Consider the following 15,693-nt stretch of genomic DNA (forward strand, 5'->3'; position numbering starts at 1 on the left):
CGGTGACCTCTGGTCAGGGAGAGAACAAAGAGCTAAAGAGACGGAACATGGTGCGAGTAACTCACTTTCCTCTGGCTGAGGCCAAAGTGGACCAAGCCATGTCCCCCTCATCCCAAATGGCCATTAGCCAGGACATCTGGATGGAACGTCCATGTGAACAGGTAGTATATCTCTAGATACCAGAAGCTGGAGGCAAACAGTAGGGAGGAACCCAGTATATCCATGCCCTGCTTGTGAGTTTCCAAGTGCCTCTGGCTGCTCACTGCTGGGAACAGGATGCTGGGCTAGATGGACCTTTAGGTCTGACCCAACAGGGTTCTTGATACGTTATGTAACAGCCGCACAGCTTCAGTCCTCCAGTTGTTGTTAGACTACAACTCCCATCATCTCCAGCCGTAGAGGCCAATATGAGTTAATTTGAGTTGTAGAGCAACAACAGTTAGAGAGCCAAAGTTGTGCAGCCCTGCAGCATGTTATTAAAATACACTTTCCTGTAAATATAAATACTTGTTGAGGATGCAGTGTGTGTACATTGAACTACATTCAGAATGGGATGCAGAACTGAGTCTCAGATGTCTGAGGCTCCTCGTAATATTTAGTGTGAACTGAGGGTTATACGGTGGGTATGCAGGTGGGTTCCGCTCATGTGATCTGCAAAGGGATTGCAAGGTCAATAGGAACCTAGGAAGCTGCCGTATACTGAGTCAGACCATAGGTCCATCTAGCTCAGTATTGTCTTCACAGACTGGCAGCGGCTTCTCCAAGGTTGAAGGCAGGAATCTCTCTCAGCCCTATCTTGGAGATGCCAGGGAGGGAGCTTGGAACCTTCTGCTCTTCCCAGAGCAGCTCCATCCCCTGAGGGCAATATCTTGCAGTGCTCACACTTCTAGTCTCCCATTCATATGCAGCCAGGGTGGACCCTGCTTAGCTAAGGGGACAAGTACAAGGACATCCTACCACAAGACCAGCTCTCCTCTCCTCTCCTCTCCTCCCCTCTCCCCTCCTCTCCTCTCCTCTCCTCACATGCAAAGGTCTACTTGTAAGTTCTGCATCACATATACCATTTTAGTGACCTCCAGGCCTGTGCAGAGGCCCAAACTGGGCCTGAAAATTGGGTCTGAACCAGCCCTGCCTACGCAGAAGGAGGCCAGTGGGGGAGGGGTGGAAGGAGCCACTGCTGCCAGATGGCAGCAGCACTTCTAAGGTGCATTTTAACTTCCCTCCCTCCCTTCCTCCCTCCCTACTTTAACAGAAGCTCCCCTGCCCCCCACCCTTTACACCTGAGGGTAGCCGAGCCAGCTCTGGTAAAACTGGGTCTGGTTCGGTTCCATCTCTGACTGAACCGGGCCCAGTTGTGTTCGACCCGAGCACTTCAGACCGATCCATATCGAACTCAATCCTGGCTCCATCCGAGCCGACTCGCACAGCCCTATGCCTTATGAGACAAGGCGACAGCATCTGCAGCTTTTTAGTCTGGAAAAGGGCCACCTACAGGGAGACATGATAGAGGTGTATAAAATTACGCATGGAGTAGAGAGGGTGGACCCAGAGAAATTTCCTCTCACAACAGCAGAACTAGGGGTCATCCTATGAAACTGAAGGTCAGGAAATTTAGGACTGACAAAAGGAATTATTTATTCACACAGTGCATAATTGACTTATGGAATTTTCTACCACAGGATGTGATGAGGCTTTAAAAGAGGCTTAGACAAATGTATGGAGGACAGGTCTATCAATGGCCACTAGTCTAGTGGCTATGGGCCACCTCCAGACTCCGAGGCAAGATGCCTCTGAATACCAGATGCAGGGGAGCAACAGCAAGAGAGAGGGCATATCCCCACCTCTTGCCTGTGGGCTTTCCAGAGCCGTCTGTTGGGCCATTGTGTGAAACAGGATGCTGAATTATATAAGCCTTGGGCCTGGTCAATCAGGGCTGTGCTTATGTTCCGTTGCTCCCCCATAAATTGACATTCAATGGCATACTGCCTCTGAACATGAAGATTTCTACGTAGCCATCCTGACTAGCAGTCATTGGTAGACCTATCCTCTGTGAATCTAAGTATGAATCCAAGACTCATTATCTCACATGTGCAGAACGAATAGGATAAGGCTATGTGTGAAGCATCCCTGAGTGATATTTTCTTGCATACTGCTTCTCAGTTGGTAAAGCATGGTATGAATTCCTGCCTTATTTGCTTCAAATCCTGACAATCATGTAATAAGGCAGTGGCAGGCAGCCTTAACTCTCCACTGTTGCTGAACTACAACTCCTGTCATCCCCAGCTGCAATTTATTGTGATTGGGGATGATGGGAGTTGTAGTTCAGCAGCAGCTGGAGAGCCATTGTTACCTGCCCCATTATTAGATGTTCTAGTTTGTATGCATTTTTCATTACATAGAGTTGCATATGGCCTTCTGAGGCCCGGTTTCCAATGTGTGTGGCCTTGGGAAAACCAGTGAAGCTCTTCTCACGATCACGGAGAAGAGCCTCTATGGGGTTTGCGAGGAGAGTGGGCTAAGCGGCCGCCCACACAACTGCCGGCTCCATGACGGAACCAGCGGGGGCTTGGAGGCTCGGGGGCCACGCGGCCCCCAGAAGCTCCAGTATGCCCTGCGCAAGCACGCAGGGCATACTGGAGAGACCCCCAGAGTCGGGAGGCGGCTTTTTGCCTCCCCTCTGGGGGTCTACTTGTGAGTAGCCACAGCACAGAGCCACACCAAGGCTACTCATGATTTTAAAAACCGGGCTTGCGGAGCGCTTGCTCCGCAAACCCAGTTTAAGGGGAGGGGTTGTTTGATGGATTAACCACTGGGAGGCAACGGTGGTCCCCATGATCAGCGTAGGCTCCCCTAGCCCAATTTCGGCTGATCGTGGGAATAGCCTCAGTGTCTCTTATACTTGGATTATAGAGGAACATGGGAAGCTGCCTTATACTGAGTCAGACCATTGGTCCATCTAGCTCAGTATTGTCTACCCAGACTGGCAGTAGCTTCTCTGAGGTTACAGGCAGGAGTCTTTCCCAACCCGGTTGGAGATGCCATGGAGTGAGCTTGGAACCTTCTGCATGCAAGCATGCAGGTGATCCTCCCAGAGAGGCCCCATCCCCTAAGGGGAATATCTTACAGTGCTCACATGTAGTCTCCCATTCAAATGCAAACTGGGGCAGATCCTGTTTAGCAAAGAGGACAATTCATGGTTTGTTATCACAAGACTATCTCTCCACCACTGTCTTCTTGTCTGCACTACAGGAATCATAATATGACCTAATGCAGCGGGGAAACAACCTGCCTAGAGAGCAGGAGGCTGTTGGTCCGAATTCTCGCTGGTGTATTTCCCAGGATATGGGAAACTCCTATATTGGGCAGCAGTGATAAAGGAAGGTGCTGAAAGGCATCATCTCATACTGCGTGGGAGGAGGCAATGGTAAACCACTTCTATATTCTACCAAGAAAACCACATGGTTCTGTGTTTGCCAGGAGTCGATACTGACTCAAGGACACAATCTTTCCTTCCCTTTTTCTTGGAAAGGAAAGATTGTGGCAGAATAAATTTGAAAAGCACCAGGCTCCCTCAAAAACAGTGCTGCAACCTGATATTGACTGTACTGAGAATAGATAACAAGCCTAACAAAATAGCAAGCAATGAAAGTTTAGGAGGACATACACGCACATTGAGAAATCAGAAGTTGCGGGGAGTGGGGGAGAAATCATGGAAACTTGTCGTTCTCCAGCAGAAACAAGTACAAAGAATGTACCGGCACTACCCAGTGCAGCTTTCAAAAATGACGTCACATCTTGGCTGGCTGCTTTTTCTTTGAACTGCCACGGTGGAATTTCTCAGTTGGTACAGAATATATCTGTCCACAGTAATGTTTCTTTACAGTATTATTGAAATGCTACCTAAGAAGTGGTGCAGCTTTCCAGGTCAGTCTAAGCAGATCTTTGCCTTGCCTTTGGGCCCTCTTTGGAAGGCAGGTTGGGGCACAGGGCATCCAGGACCACAGAACGTGGCTGTATTTTCAGCCCAGGGAGCGTCATGGTTTCCTCCCCATTCTTCATTTAATAGGGCCACCTGCAGGAAGTTGAATTCTGAAAGATATCCTTAATTGGCATTTTTGTTGTTGTTATTGTTGGTAAGATAGTTGTATCCCACTGCCCTGCCATGCCCTGGCTGTTGCTGTGGCTGGGTCCTCCTGCATCCCACAATTTGGGGGATTTCCCCACTGCCAGGTGCTCCTTCCACCTCCCGGCTCTATGGACACTCGGGCCACCAGCAGCCCAAGCATTCCCACAACTGGGCAGTGAGGGAGGAGGATCTGCACGTGCCCTACTCCCTCATTTTTAGCCTGGGTTTCAAAAGTGGGCTACCTGGCTGAGGGGCGCCGGGATTGGGACCGATCCCAGAGCTTCTCACAGCCAGCTCTGCCCAGGTAGGGCTGCGCTAGTCTAGGTAGAGCTGGTCATGAGAACGGCCTCATCGTATTTTTTTTGTTCATAAGATACTTCTATCCTGCTTTCTGCTTCTACAAACGCCTGGAGTGGCTAACAGAATTCAACAATATTAAGATAAAAAAAGTTTTGAAATGTGGAAAAGCGACTTTTGAAAAATAAATGCCATAGACCCAACCTAACAGAAATTTAACAAACCAAGTTTTTTTGTTTTGTTTTTTAATCTGGGCACTCAAACTTTTTAGCTAGTGAAGCAGCTGCCTAAACATAAAAGCCTCAGAAAAGCAACAGACAGATAGTGGCAGCACCAGAGAAAAGGGAGCGGGGGGATGTCAGAAAGGGCAAAGTGCATTTGTGGTGGGTGAGCTGTGGGCCACATATATGAATTCCAATACAGAAATGGGAGTGGGGACAAGGCCGTTTTCTGGGAAGGAACTCCCCCCCCCGGCCCCTTTCCGGAGCCACCCTTGTAGACAGACAATGAGGCGGTTCTCACAAGAAGCAGAAACCGGGCTAAGGGAGCCCAGCTGCTCATGTGTAGCAACGGGAGCTGTGCGGCTCCTGGCGACAAGTCTGCCTAAATGCCCTCCCTCTTAAACAAGGTTAACGGAGCGACATTGTTTTGGTCATGTGTCTGGCGGACACACTCAGTGGGTGGGGAGGAGAGGAGGGGACAATGATGTGGTGCATTAGTGGGCTCCAGGGGGTGGGATGCCACGCGGCGGCGCTTCCCTTCACCCGACCTCCAGAGCTCCTGGACAAGCTACAGCCATGTGCAGGAGTGCCCGAGCGAAGCCTCTGCTGGTCTGGGTGGGCAATCCACCCACCTGGGGAGGGGTGGTTGATTGTTTGCGGGGAAAGCAGGGTCAAGTCCTCTCTCCCCGCAGAACCTCTTTCGGCTCTAGACACGGATCGCGTGTAATAAGAAGGGTGCCACATGGTTCTCCTGAGATGGAGAGGATTCCTTTTTCTTTCTCAATAGGTGATTAGAGTTACTGCCAAAATGTCTCCTGAAACATTCTGGTTATCTAAAAAGGTTCTGACCAAACTGGCCACAGTTCTTGGTGGGGGGGGGAATGGAGTCCTGTGCACCCCAGGGTGTCTTTGCTGGTCAGTGACCGAATAAACCTATCTCTGTCTCCCCAGTGTTTGTCATTTGAGGGTCTTCAACCTCACATGATGTGGAAGTGGCCATTTCTTTCTGGCAGCCCATAGGTTGCAATCCACATCAGCTGCAGGAGGTGATAACATTCCGACCAGCCTGAAGTTCTCATTCCAGCAGCCTAACAAGATCTACTAACTTCTCTTGGCTGACACAGCTGATCCCCAGACCAGTTAAGCCTTGAAGCACTTCACTCGAAGATGGTTTTGCCCCACTGACCTACATGGAACTGCAGCAGCTTTAAATCCAAGGTTTCAAAGTGGGTCAGACTGTGAAATGTAGCGGAGCTTGCACAAGTGAACTGTTGGCTGAAATCCGTTGTTTTCTTGGCCTCTTGTGAGGCATTGCCTGATCCAGCCCAAGGATTTCATCGTTTTAGCCCATGAGTCAGGCCCACACATTTTGGCCATCAGTACATCTTAGGGGACGAATGCTCATAGTGATTTTTGGCATTGTCTACCCCCCTTAGAGGTGGAGAAAAGGAGATAGCGCTGTTGCCTTGCAGCTTTCTCTGCATCCCAAAATGATTGGGGTAAAATTGCAGTCATTTTTGCACAGAGGTAAGTGTTACATAGGAACATAGGGAGTTGCCATGTACCAAGTCAGACCATTGGTCCATCTAGCTCAGGATTGTCTACACAGACTGGCAGCGGCTTCTCCAAGGTTGCAGGCAGGAGTCTCTCTCAGCCCTATCTTGGAGATGCTGCCAAGGAGGGAACTTGGAACCTTCTGCTCTTCCCAGAGTGACTCCATCCCCTAAGGGAAATATCTTACTGTGCTCACATATAGTCTCCCATTCATATGCAACCAGGGTGGGCCCTGCTTAGCTAATGGGACAGGTCATGCTTACTACCACAAGACCAGATTAGAATAGGTAAGGGTGAGGATTAAGGCAACAATGAATAAATTGTTGTCTCCAATATGACTCCATGGAGGACATTTGGAGGACAAATACGACTCCATGGAGTCATATTTGGAGGACATTTCTGCCAATTTTCATTTCCAGTCCTTTGACAACATTGATAAAAATGTATAGTAATTTTTGTGTTTTTAAAACATCTTTGCAAATTTGGCCACTGCAGGCCTGAGGGTCAGGACAAGAAAAGCATGATAATACGCTGAAAGCGCTACAAGTGCTATCACCTCTTCTCCCTCTCTAGGACTGTAGGCCTTGTCAAAAATCACCATGAGCATTTCTCCCCCCGCCCCCCAATGGTCCTGACTCCCCCAGCTATAGTGTTTGAAACTGAAGATGTTGCAGAGCTAGAAGACATAAAAGAGAAGCACAAGATCACCCCTATTGGCTTGGTGGGATGGCCCTCCATGGATAATGCAGGATGACATATCTTGGATCCATGTGCATCTGATGAATTGCAAGTTCATGGATCCTGTAAAATTCCCACAGTGGTGACTACAAATACAAATGACTACAAACTACAAATGACTTCTTGTGTCATTTACAATGTTTAACCCTAGAAGTCAGATTTCCCTACTCCATGGTTTTCTCTTTTACATTGTGGCTAAGGATGATGGGAGTTGTAGTCCAACAAGCTTGAGAACCCTTGCCTTCGTCCAATCCATTTGATAGAGGATTATAATTAAGTTTTAACAAATTACATGTCAGCCTTAATATGTTTTTTTACAGAATTAATCCCCCCATTTTAAACCAGGTGACTTTTCATAAAACAGCTTTTAAAAAAAGATTTTAAACATCTGATTTTGATTAGGTTTTTTTATTATTATTAAATAAATTGATTTCTAATTACTTGACAAAAGAACTGAATTTTTGAAAGTGAGTGACTTATCAGGAGAAGCTCAGCAAAGTTTGGTTCATAGGGGAGAAGAAAAAGATGGCATCAGTGTTATCTGCTGCATGAGAGAAAAGGAGGAGGGGAAAAAGAAGATAAATGACCCTGCTAATTTCAGAATGGGATTATGTGAGATTAGTGTGTCTACCACAGATCTGCAACCTGATTAGCTACTCTTCTCCTACACAGGTAACAGACAATTAAAAATAGCTTCCAGCAACATTCCCATCAGTTACATACTTAAAGGAGAAACAAACAAATAAAAATCACAACTTGATGAAGTTATCCAGGACACTATAAACTCAGTTTCCAGTCTTCTTCACAGTGAGACTCACTTAAGCCCTGTTCATGTGAACAAACAAATATTTATCATTCCATCCATCCATTTATTTCTCTGCCACTTTCCCACTGAATTGTGCCCAATTTTGTTTGATTCAGCATACCAAAGGCATGGTGGCATGCTCCATACCCAACCTGCAGGCATTCATCAGCTCTTCTGCACATCACCTGTACATTCCCTGCCCCCAGCATCCTGTGCCAAACTGTGCAGAAGAGCTGTATAATGCATGGAGTTGAGCCAAAACTGCTACCATGATTTTTCTTCTCTGCCTGCATTTGGTATGTTTCTCCCTGCGCACATTCAACATACTCCTTTTTTGCTAGGTCAACAGGGCTTGAGTGAGTGGTCATCAGTCAGTAGATCTGCAAGTCCTTCAGTCACAAGAGTGCCCTATGCTGGATGCTTGGCCTCCTTTAGGAGAGTGTTCTGTGCATGGTTGTCAACAATCACTGGCTACTTGTATTTCTGGAAAGTTTAGCATGAGCACAAATCCTTTTTCCTTCCCTATTTTAACCATGACATGTCTATACCTACAAAGATTAGAATTGTTCGGACACTGGTTTTTCCCGTGACACTATGGATGTGAAAGCTGGACTTTGAAGAGCAAGACAGAAAAAATATTGACGCTTTTGAACTTTGGTGTTGGAGAAGACTTTTGAGGAGACCATGGGAAACAAACAAATGGATCATAGAACAAATCAATCCAGAATTTTCACTCGAGGCACAAATGACCAGGCTCAAACTATCATATTTTGGACACATTATGTAAAAACTCAGCTCTCTTGAGAAGTCCATAATGCTGGGAAAAGTCGAAGGAAAGAGAAGACGAGGACGACCAGCAGCAAGGTGGATGGACTCGATTACGACAGCAATGAATGAACCACAGAGAGACCTTAAAGGCCAAGTTGAAGACAGATCATCCTGGAGAGAATCAATCTATGTGGTCGCTAAGAGTTGGCACCGACTTGACGGCACTTAAACAATCAATCATATTGTGACACAGCAGTTAAAGCAGCAGAATATTATAGATCCATGGGCATGTGAACCAGCTTTATACTGAGTCAGTCCTTTGATTCCCTCTCACCTGAGATTGTCTTTTGTGACCTGCAGTGATTCCCAGGAAACACAGACTTGATGCCACTTAATCAATCAATCAATTTTAACCTACCAGGCCATTTTGGTGCATAATGGAGCCGCCAAAGGGGTCCAACAACATACCCTCCACCATCTTTTTTTGCCACTTCCTTTTTGTTCTACTACAGCCTTGTGCTCAGTGAAGAGTCCTCCAGCATTAAACCATTTGATGCTTTCATCCTCAATGTTTTCAGAGAGTAGACAAAAACAGACTGTTTCTCTGTGTGAAAATCTAAAACTATACTGCTCCTAATTATCAGTGGCCAACATTCTAGCTAACCAAATGCAGGTGCTTGCAGAGGAGAGGGGGTGAATTTTGCTGGCCTCCCTTTCCCCTGGAAGTGCTCTATGCGACATGGAAATATGTCCTTGAAATATGCATGACCCTCAGAGACATATTTTTGCATGGTCCAGAGTGCTTCTGAGGAGAAATAGAGGTGGATGAGAATCACCCTCCTGCACTGCTTTAGTTGGAAATTCACTAGCTGTGCGGGTGCTTTCTCCCGCAGCACCTGTACTTCATTAGTCAGGATACTGACTGATATCTACGAGAGCATCTTCTTCACTATGAGCCCCACCGCCCATTGAGGTCATCTGAGGAGGTCCATCTCCAGTTACCGCCAACTCGTTCAGTGGCGACACAGAGACGGGCCTTCTCGGTCGCTGCCCCGAGATTGTGGAATGCGCTCCCTGTTGAGATACAATCCTCCCTCTCTCTGGCAATTTTCAAAAAACACTTGAAACCCAATCTTTTCGCCCAAGCTTTCTCAGCTTCCTAAATCAGGTTTTAATTTCTGGTTTATTTTTAAATTTTTAAATTCTTTTTAGTTTTTGTCTGTATTTTTAACTTGTTTCATGCTAATGTTAACTGCCCAGAGATGAAAGTTTGGGGTGGTGTACTAATTTGATGAATAAATAAATAACGAAATACAATAATAACTGTTTGAAAGTCGTAATAGCAGAAATAATGTTGAACAAGCTACAAGAGGCCACATTCATGGAGCCCACCGCCTTTCCTGAAAAGTCAAATCTTGGCTACCAATTAGAAAGGCAGCAGAGAGATGGCTGCACAGACTTCTTTGAAGAGGGCACTGCACAATCTAAACCAACTTTTGCTCACCCCTGACATAGATACTGCTGGAGCCCTATTAAGGGGTTTGATTTAAGAGTAGGAAAATTCCCCCATCTCTAAAGTGGGAAACAATGCCATTTGCCCAACAAACCCACGGTTCAGGAACAAGCTGAATAGCAGGGAAAAGAAAATGTTTCCTTCTTCCCCTTTCCTGCTTGTGTACACATGCAGAAAGGAGGGTTCTCCACTTTCCCTCAACCACAAAACCACCTATTTAAAGAGGGAACTGGCAGCCAAGCCCAAAGGGCCGGTGTGGAGCAGACGGTGCTTTCTTCTCCCTGGCCTGCCTATTGAGATGCTTCCATTCATGTCGCAGGCATAATGAGATGATGACATGACCTGTATATTTCCATTGGACGTGGCACTCCGCAGGCCCTTGCCAGGAGGAGCAATTTTTAGCAACCGGAGCCAGGGTATGAATTTCCCACTTGTGTGCTATCACAGCATTTGCATTCTTGGGCATGAAAGAAGCTGAGGTCAAATTGTGGAGCTTGTTTGCAATCCCTGGTTTCTCACCCGCAAGGCAATGACCTGCCGCTCCAGGGAGGTCTTGCTGTTTGATGTGGGGAAGAGAGGCAAGTTATTTATGTGTTGTTGAGCTACGAAGATGGATTGAGGAGGGAGAGAGAATTCCCTGCTAATGGACCAGGAGGAGCTGCACAGTATTATCTGACACGCTGTTTTCAGAGTTTCAGCCCAAAACCTCTACAACTTGAGCTATTTCTGCACTGTGCACTCACAGTCCTGCAGAAGTTAGTGGCGGTGGTGAAGTCCCACTGCAAGCAATGGAAGGAGGCTTAGTCACCGCTAACTTAACATTGCATTGATTTCAGTGGGACCATTGTGCTAGTTGTTTGCTGGCATTTGCATATAAGTGTCCAAGGCTGGCAACAGGTTGGGGAGTATACAGTAGTTGCTGGGTCAGCAAAAGAGAAGCAGCAGCAGCAGCTGGATACACAAGAAGATGTGGGATCGGTCCCTCTAACACAGGGCTCCACAAGGAGTGGATATGAGTTGTCCCCTTAGCTAAGCAGGGTGTGCCCTGGTTTGCATTTGGAAGGGTGACTACATGTGAGCGCTCTCTGCTGTAAGGTATTCCCCGCAGGGGATGGGGCCACAGCTCAGTCGTACAGCATCTGCTTTGCATGCAGAAGATCCTGGGTTCAGTCCCTGGCAGCATCTCCAGGTAGGGATGGGAGAGATGCCTGCCAATAACCTTGGAGTGCTGCCAATAACCTTGGAGTGCTGCCAATAACCTTGGAGTCAGTGTAGACAATATTGAGCTAGACAGGCCAAGGATCTGAGTCAGTATAAGGCAGATTCCTATGTTTCTAGCTTTGCCCCTTCAGCTGCTGTTGGACTGCAACTCACTTCCTCAGCCACACTGGGGACTGAGGATGATACGTAATAATATCATGTGTTATGGGAACAGCTGGAGTTCCAAAGTTGTGCAGCCCCCCGATCTAACTGCCGCTCACGAGCATTTGATGTGCAAACATGATTCTAATCTGCATTATACTGCTTGGAGAGATGGCTGGCTTTTTGAGTAAGAAAAATGAGTCACCATTAATCCCGCTGCAAATACTAAGATGCATTGGATAGCCTGCAAGGATTTTACTTGGCATTCCAAGAACTGCGGTTTGCTCACTTCTTCAGATATGTGTATGGGAGAGGAAGGGCTAGTTCACACATATGCATAGTATAGGTTTTAAACTGCATTGGGGGCCCAAAAGGGCAGATTTGAACACTCGATTTCTTAGTTCCACCAGTTGGATCCATTTAGGATTGGAACCAGATTCCTCTGGTCTACAAGGTGACCTGAAAGTGACCCATGGTAGCTGCCCCTTTCCAAAAATTACTGAAGATGAAGGCTGGTGGCAGGGAGGACAGCAGAAAAATGGTTCTTCCCATGGCTCCCCACATCTCTGTACCTGGCTGCACATGCTTGTGGCAGTGTTCAGAGATGCTGGGAACCACAGGAAGTACTTTTCCTATGGTTCCCGGTGGCCCTAGATGCTGTTGAGGATACTCATGGCAGCATCTAGACCAGTGATTCCCAATCAGGGTTCCTCCAGTGTTGCTGAACTACAACTCCCAGCATCCCTAGCCATAATAAATTGTACCTGGGGATGCTGGGAGTTGTAGTTCAGCAATGTCTGGAGGACCCCAGGTTGGGAACTACTGAGCTTAGTGGAGGCCCTGTTATGCCGACGATCCTGCCACCAGCGCAGTATCCCGGTATGAATGAAAAAGAGGCCGTGGTGAGGATTAGGGGACCATAGCCCTGTTTGCACTGGATCCAACTTGGAGCCCTGATTATGTTACTGAATGTCTAGAGAACACTGAGCAACAGAATCTGGATTTCTGGAATGCATTCCTGTGCAAACCAAGGGATTTCACACAGCAATTGCACATTTAATCTGGATTAATAGATATGCCCTCTAGATAGTTTGGGATGGTCATGCTAATATTCAGCAGCAAAAACATTAAGGAGTCCTGTAGCAGATTAACAAATTGGCTTCCACATTAGCATTCACAAACTACAATCCATGAAAGAAGTATGCTGAAAATAAATGTGTTAGTCTTTAAGGTGGCATATGACAATGTTGCTCTCATCTAAACACATTCTAGAAAGGTGCATAAAATACCCTGGCAAGTGATTTACCAGAGTGGAAAAATGATCTCTGAATGTTCTCATTCTCATTTCTCTTTAGAACCAGACCTTGGAGGCCTTCGGAGTCTAGACTCTGCTCATGCAAGCATAGCGCAGCAGCTGAATGAGAGTCTCAGGCAGCGCAGGCACGCTGGCGACAGTGACTACAACATCGAAGTGCTCCTCGGAGTGGATGACTCCGTCGTCCGATTCCACGGCAAAGAACACGTGCAGAACTACCTCCTCACCCTGATGAATATAGTGAGTGCATTTCCTTGTTCCTCGTTGATGAGAAATGTCGCAGTGGCTGAATTTGGCCGTTACGACAGGAGAATTGCGAGCTGAGGGTCCGTTCAGGAGTCCACTAGGTGGGGTCTCTTTAGCAGAGGTGCCCCTAGGTAATTTTGGAGCCTGGACCTAAAGGCCTTTGGAGCTGGCCCCCACCCCCATCATTGCAAGTTAAGCATAACCACACACACACACACACACCATGATACACACAGTATTTTTAACATGTGGGTTCTTGAGGGCACAAACAGCAACTGAACTCACAAGAAGGTCAGAATATAAAACAGGTACATTTATGCAAATATTTCTTTATTTATGTATTTATTCAATTTTTATACTGCCCTTCCAGAAAGGCTCAGGGCGGTTAGCAGAAACATGCATTAGGAGAAACATTCCAACACGCAACCTGACCTATTCCCATCCCACATATTTCTTCCCACTCCCACCTCTGCCTCTAAAGCAGAAGTCACTCTCGGCTGCCCAACGCAGGTCAGAGTCATGCTTGGCCGCCTGGCACAGCATGGGCCCATGGCACTGAAGCCACACCCCCTGGGACAGACTAAAGAGGATTGGGGGGGCAGGGGTTTTGAAGGCCCTGGACTTTGGCCCGGAAGTCCGGGGTAAGAGTGCCTCTGTTCTTTAGCACACTTTGCAGAATGCTAGAGTTGGAAGGGACCTGAAGGTCTTCTATCTAGTTCAAGCCCCTGCTCTGTGAAGGAAACTTTTATAGCATCTCTGCCAGATGGCTGTCCGGCATCTGTTTGAAAATCTACAGTGAATGAGAGCCCACCACTGCATGAGGCAGGCTGTTCCGCTGTCCGACAGCTCTTACAGTTAGGACGTTCTTCCTAACGTCTAGCCAAAATCTGTTTCCTTGTAATTTTAACCCAGTAGAAAATATAGAGCCCCTCACATATAAGACACCTGCCATATCTTCTCTTAGGCTTCTCTTCTCCAGAAGAGAAACACACTCAGCTTCTTCCACCATTCCTCATAGGACTTGGTTTCTAGACCCCTCACCATCTTGGTTGCCTTCCCAGATATTCACATGGCAGATCAGTCCATGTCTATACTGGTCTACTTCTATCCTTTCAATCCACCAAGAAGCTCAAAATAGCATTCTATCTGCACAACAACTTTGTAAGGTGGGTTGGGTGGGTGGGAGGGAGGGAGTGACTTGCCTGAGGCCACCCAGTAGGTTTCCTGGCAGAATCTCTTTCCTGAGAGACTCAAGGTGACTTACAGTTCAGTGATTAAAATATAAAAACATCTTCAGTAGAAACGCAGGAGATACAAAGAACAACTAAAACCATGGCATAGCAGGGGAGAGAGTAAAACGCCCTAATAATGGGCAGAGGCACAACCTACTTAAAAATTTAGGGACAACTTAAAAGGTCAGGTGAAAAAAAGGTGTTTTCAGCTTCCACCAGAAAACATGTTATGATGTAGCCAAGTGCACGTCAGGTGGTCAGGAGTTCCACAACTCGGGGGCCACTACAGAGATGGTTATGTCTTGCAGGACCATGAGATGGGCCTCTTAAAGCATTGTAATATTATTTCTTGTTTACACAGTCAGACAGGTGTTATTGACTGGTTTGTTTTATCCAGACTTTGAGTCCTTCCCAAGGACCTGGGATGGCTGAATTTTATCATCAAACTGTTGGTTATTATAGATATCATCACAAAATATAGGCTGTTCCCAGTAAAGTTGCTTTTTGTAATTGGCTGATGGTGATTTCTGTGGCTCCTATGGTGTTGAGGTGCTCTTCAAGTTGTTTTGGAATTGGAATAATATTATTATTATTTCCTGTTTACACAGACAGGTGTTATTGACTGGTTTGTTTTATCCAGACATCGAGTCCTTCCCAAGATGGTGGTGGTGGTTGTTACTATTATTAACATTTATATCCCGCTCTTCCTCCAAGGAGTCCAGAGTGCTGTACGTGGTTAAGTTTATCCTCACAATAACCCTGTGAGGTAGGTTAGGCTGAGAGAGAAGTGACTGGCCCAGAGTCACTCAGTGAGTTTCATGGCTGAATGGAGATTTGAACTCATATCTCCCTGGTCATAGTCCAACACTCTAACCACTACACCACAATATGCAAGAAGGCCTCTCTAGATGATCTTATAGAGTGGGCAGACTGATGTGGTGGAAGGCAGTCCTTCAAATACTCTGGTCCCAACTGTTTAGGACAGGGATCCCCAACCAGCGATACTCCAAATCTTGCTGAATTACAACTTCCATCATCCCCAGCTACAATTTATTGTGGCTGGGGATGATGGGAGTTGTAGTTCAGCAACATCTGGAATACTGCTGGTTGGAAACCCCTGATTTAGGGCTTTAATGCTAGATCCTGTGATCTGTGGATGCAGAACTGTGAAATCTCTGTTTCTTCATTCATTCCATCATTCTGATTAGTTGAGCCAGTAACTGTGCAAAACAAACCAACAAACCCTGGTTGGTAGGATTCATCTCTGTTTTTAGCAGGGATGAGGTTGATCATGTCTTGCTCCACTGAACTATCTCAACCACTTGTTCATCCATCCAGGAAAGTCTTGTTTTCATTTCTTTGTTTCCTCCTCCCTCCCTGACAGCCTGGAGCATCTCTGCTTTTAGAGTGCGTAGAATTATAAAAGAGGGAAGGCCAATATGTCATGTCCTCTGCAATATGAGCCAGTGCAAGGTCCAAATCATCCCACAGCAAAGGCCAGAGTGTCTACTACTAT

The 15,693-nt window shown here is 46.7% G+C and overlaps 1 protein-coding gene across 4 annotated transcripts in view; it reads left to right on the top strand.

Annotated features, from left to right (window-relative positions):
- ADAMTS3 (ADAM metallopeptidase with thrombospondin type 1 motif 3) overlaps positions 1–15,693 on the top strand; it is a 175,210-nt gene that overhangs the window by 102,867 nt on the left and 56,650 nt on the right. For all 4 annotated transcript variants that reach the window (XM_053256803.1, XM_053256804.1, XM_053256805.1 and 1 more), the window contains one exon: positions 12,740–12,939. In XM_053256803.1, coding sequence (XP_053112778.1) covers positions 12,740–12,939 — 200 coding nt within the window. The remainder of the gene's footprint in view (positions 1–12,739; positions 12,940–15,693) is intronic.

This window comes from Hemicordylus capensis, chromosome 5, assembly GCF_027244095.1.
Source record: "Hemicordylus capensis ecotype Gifberg chromosome 5, rHemCap1.1.pri, whole genome shotgun sequence".
Taxonomy (NCBI): Eukaryota; Metazoa; Chordata; class Lepidosauria; order Squamata; family Cordylidae; genus Hemicordylus; species Hemicordylus capensis.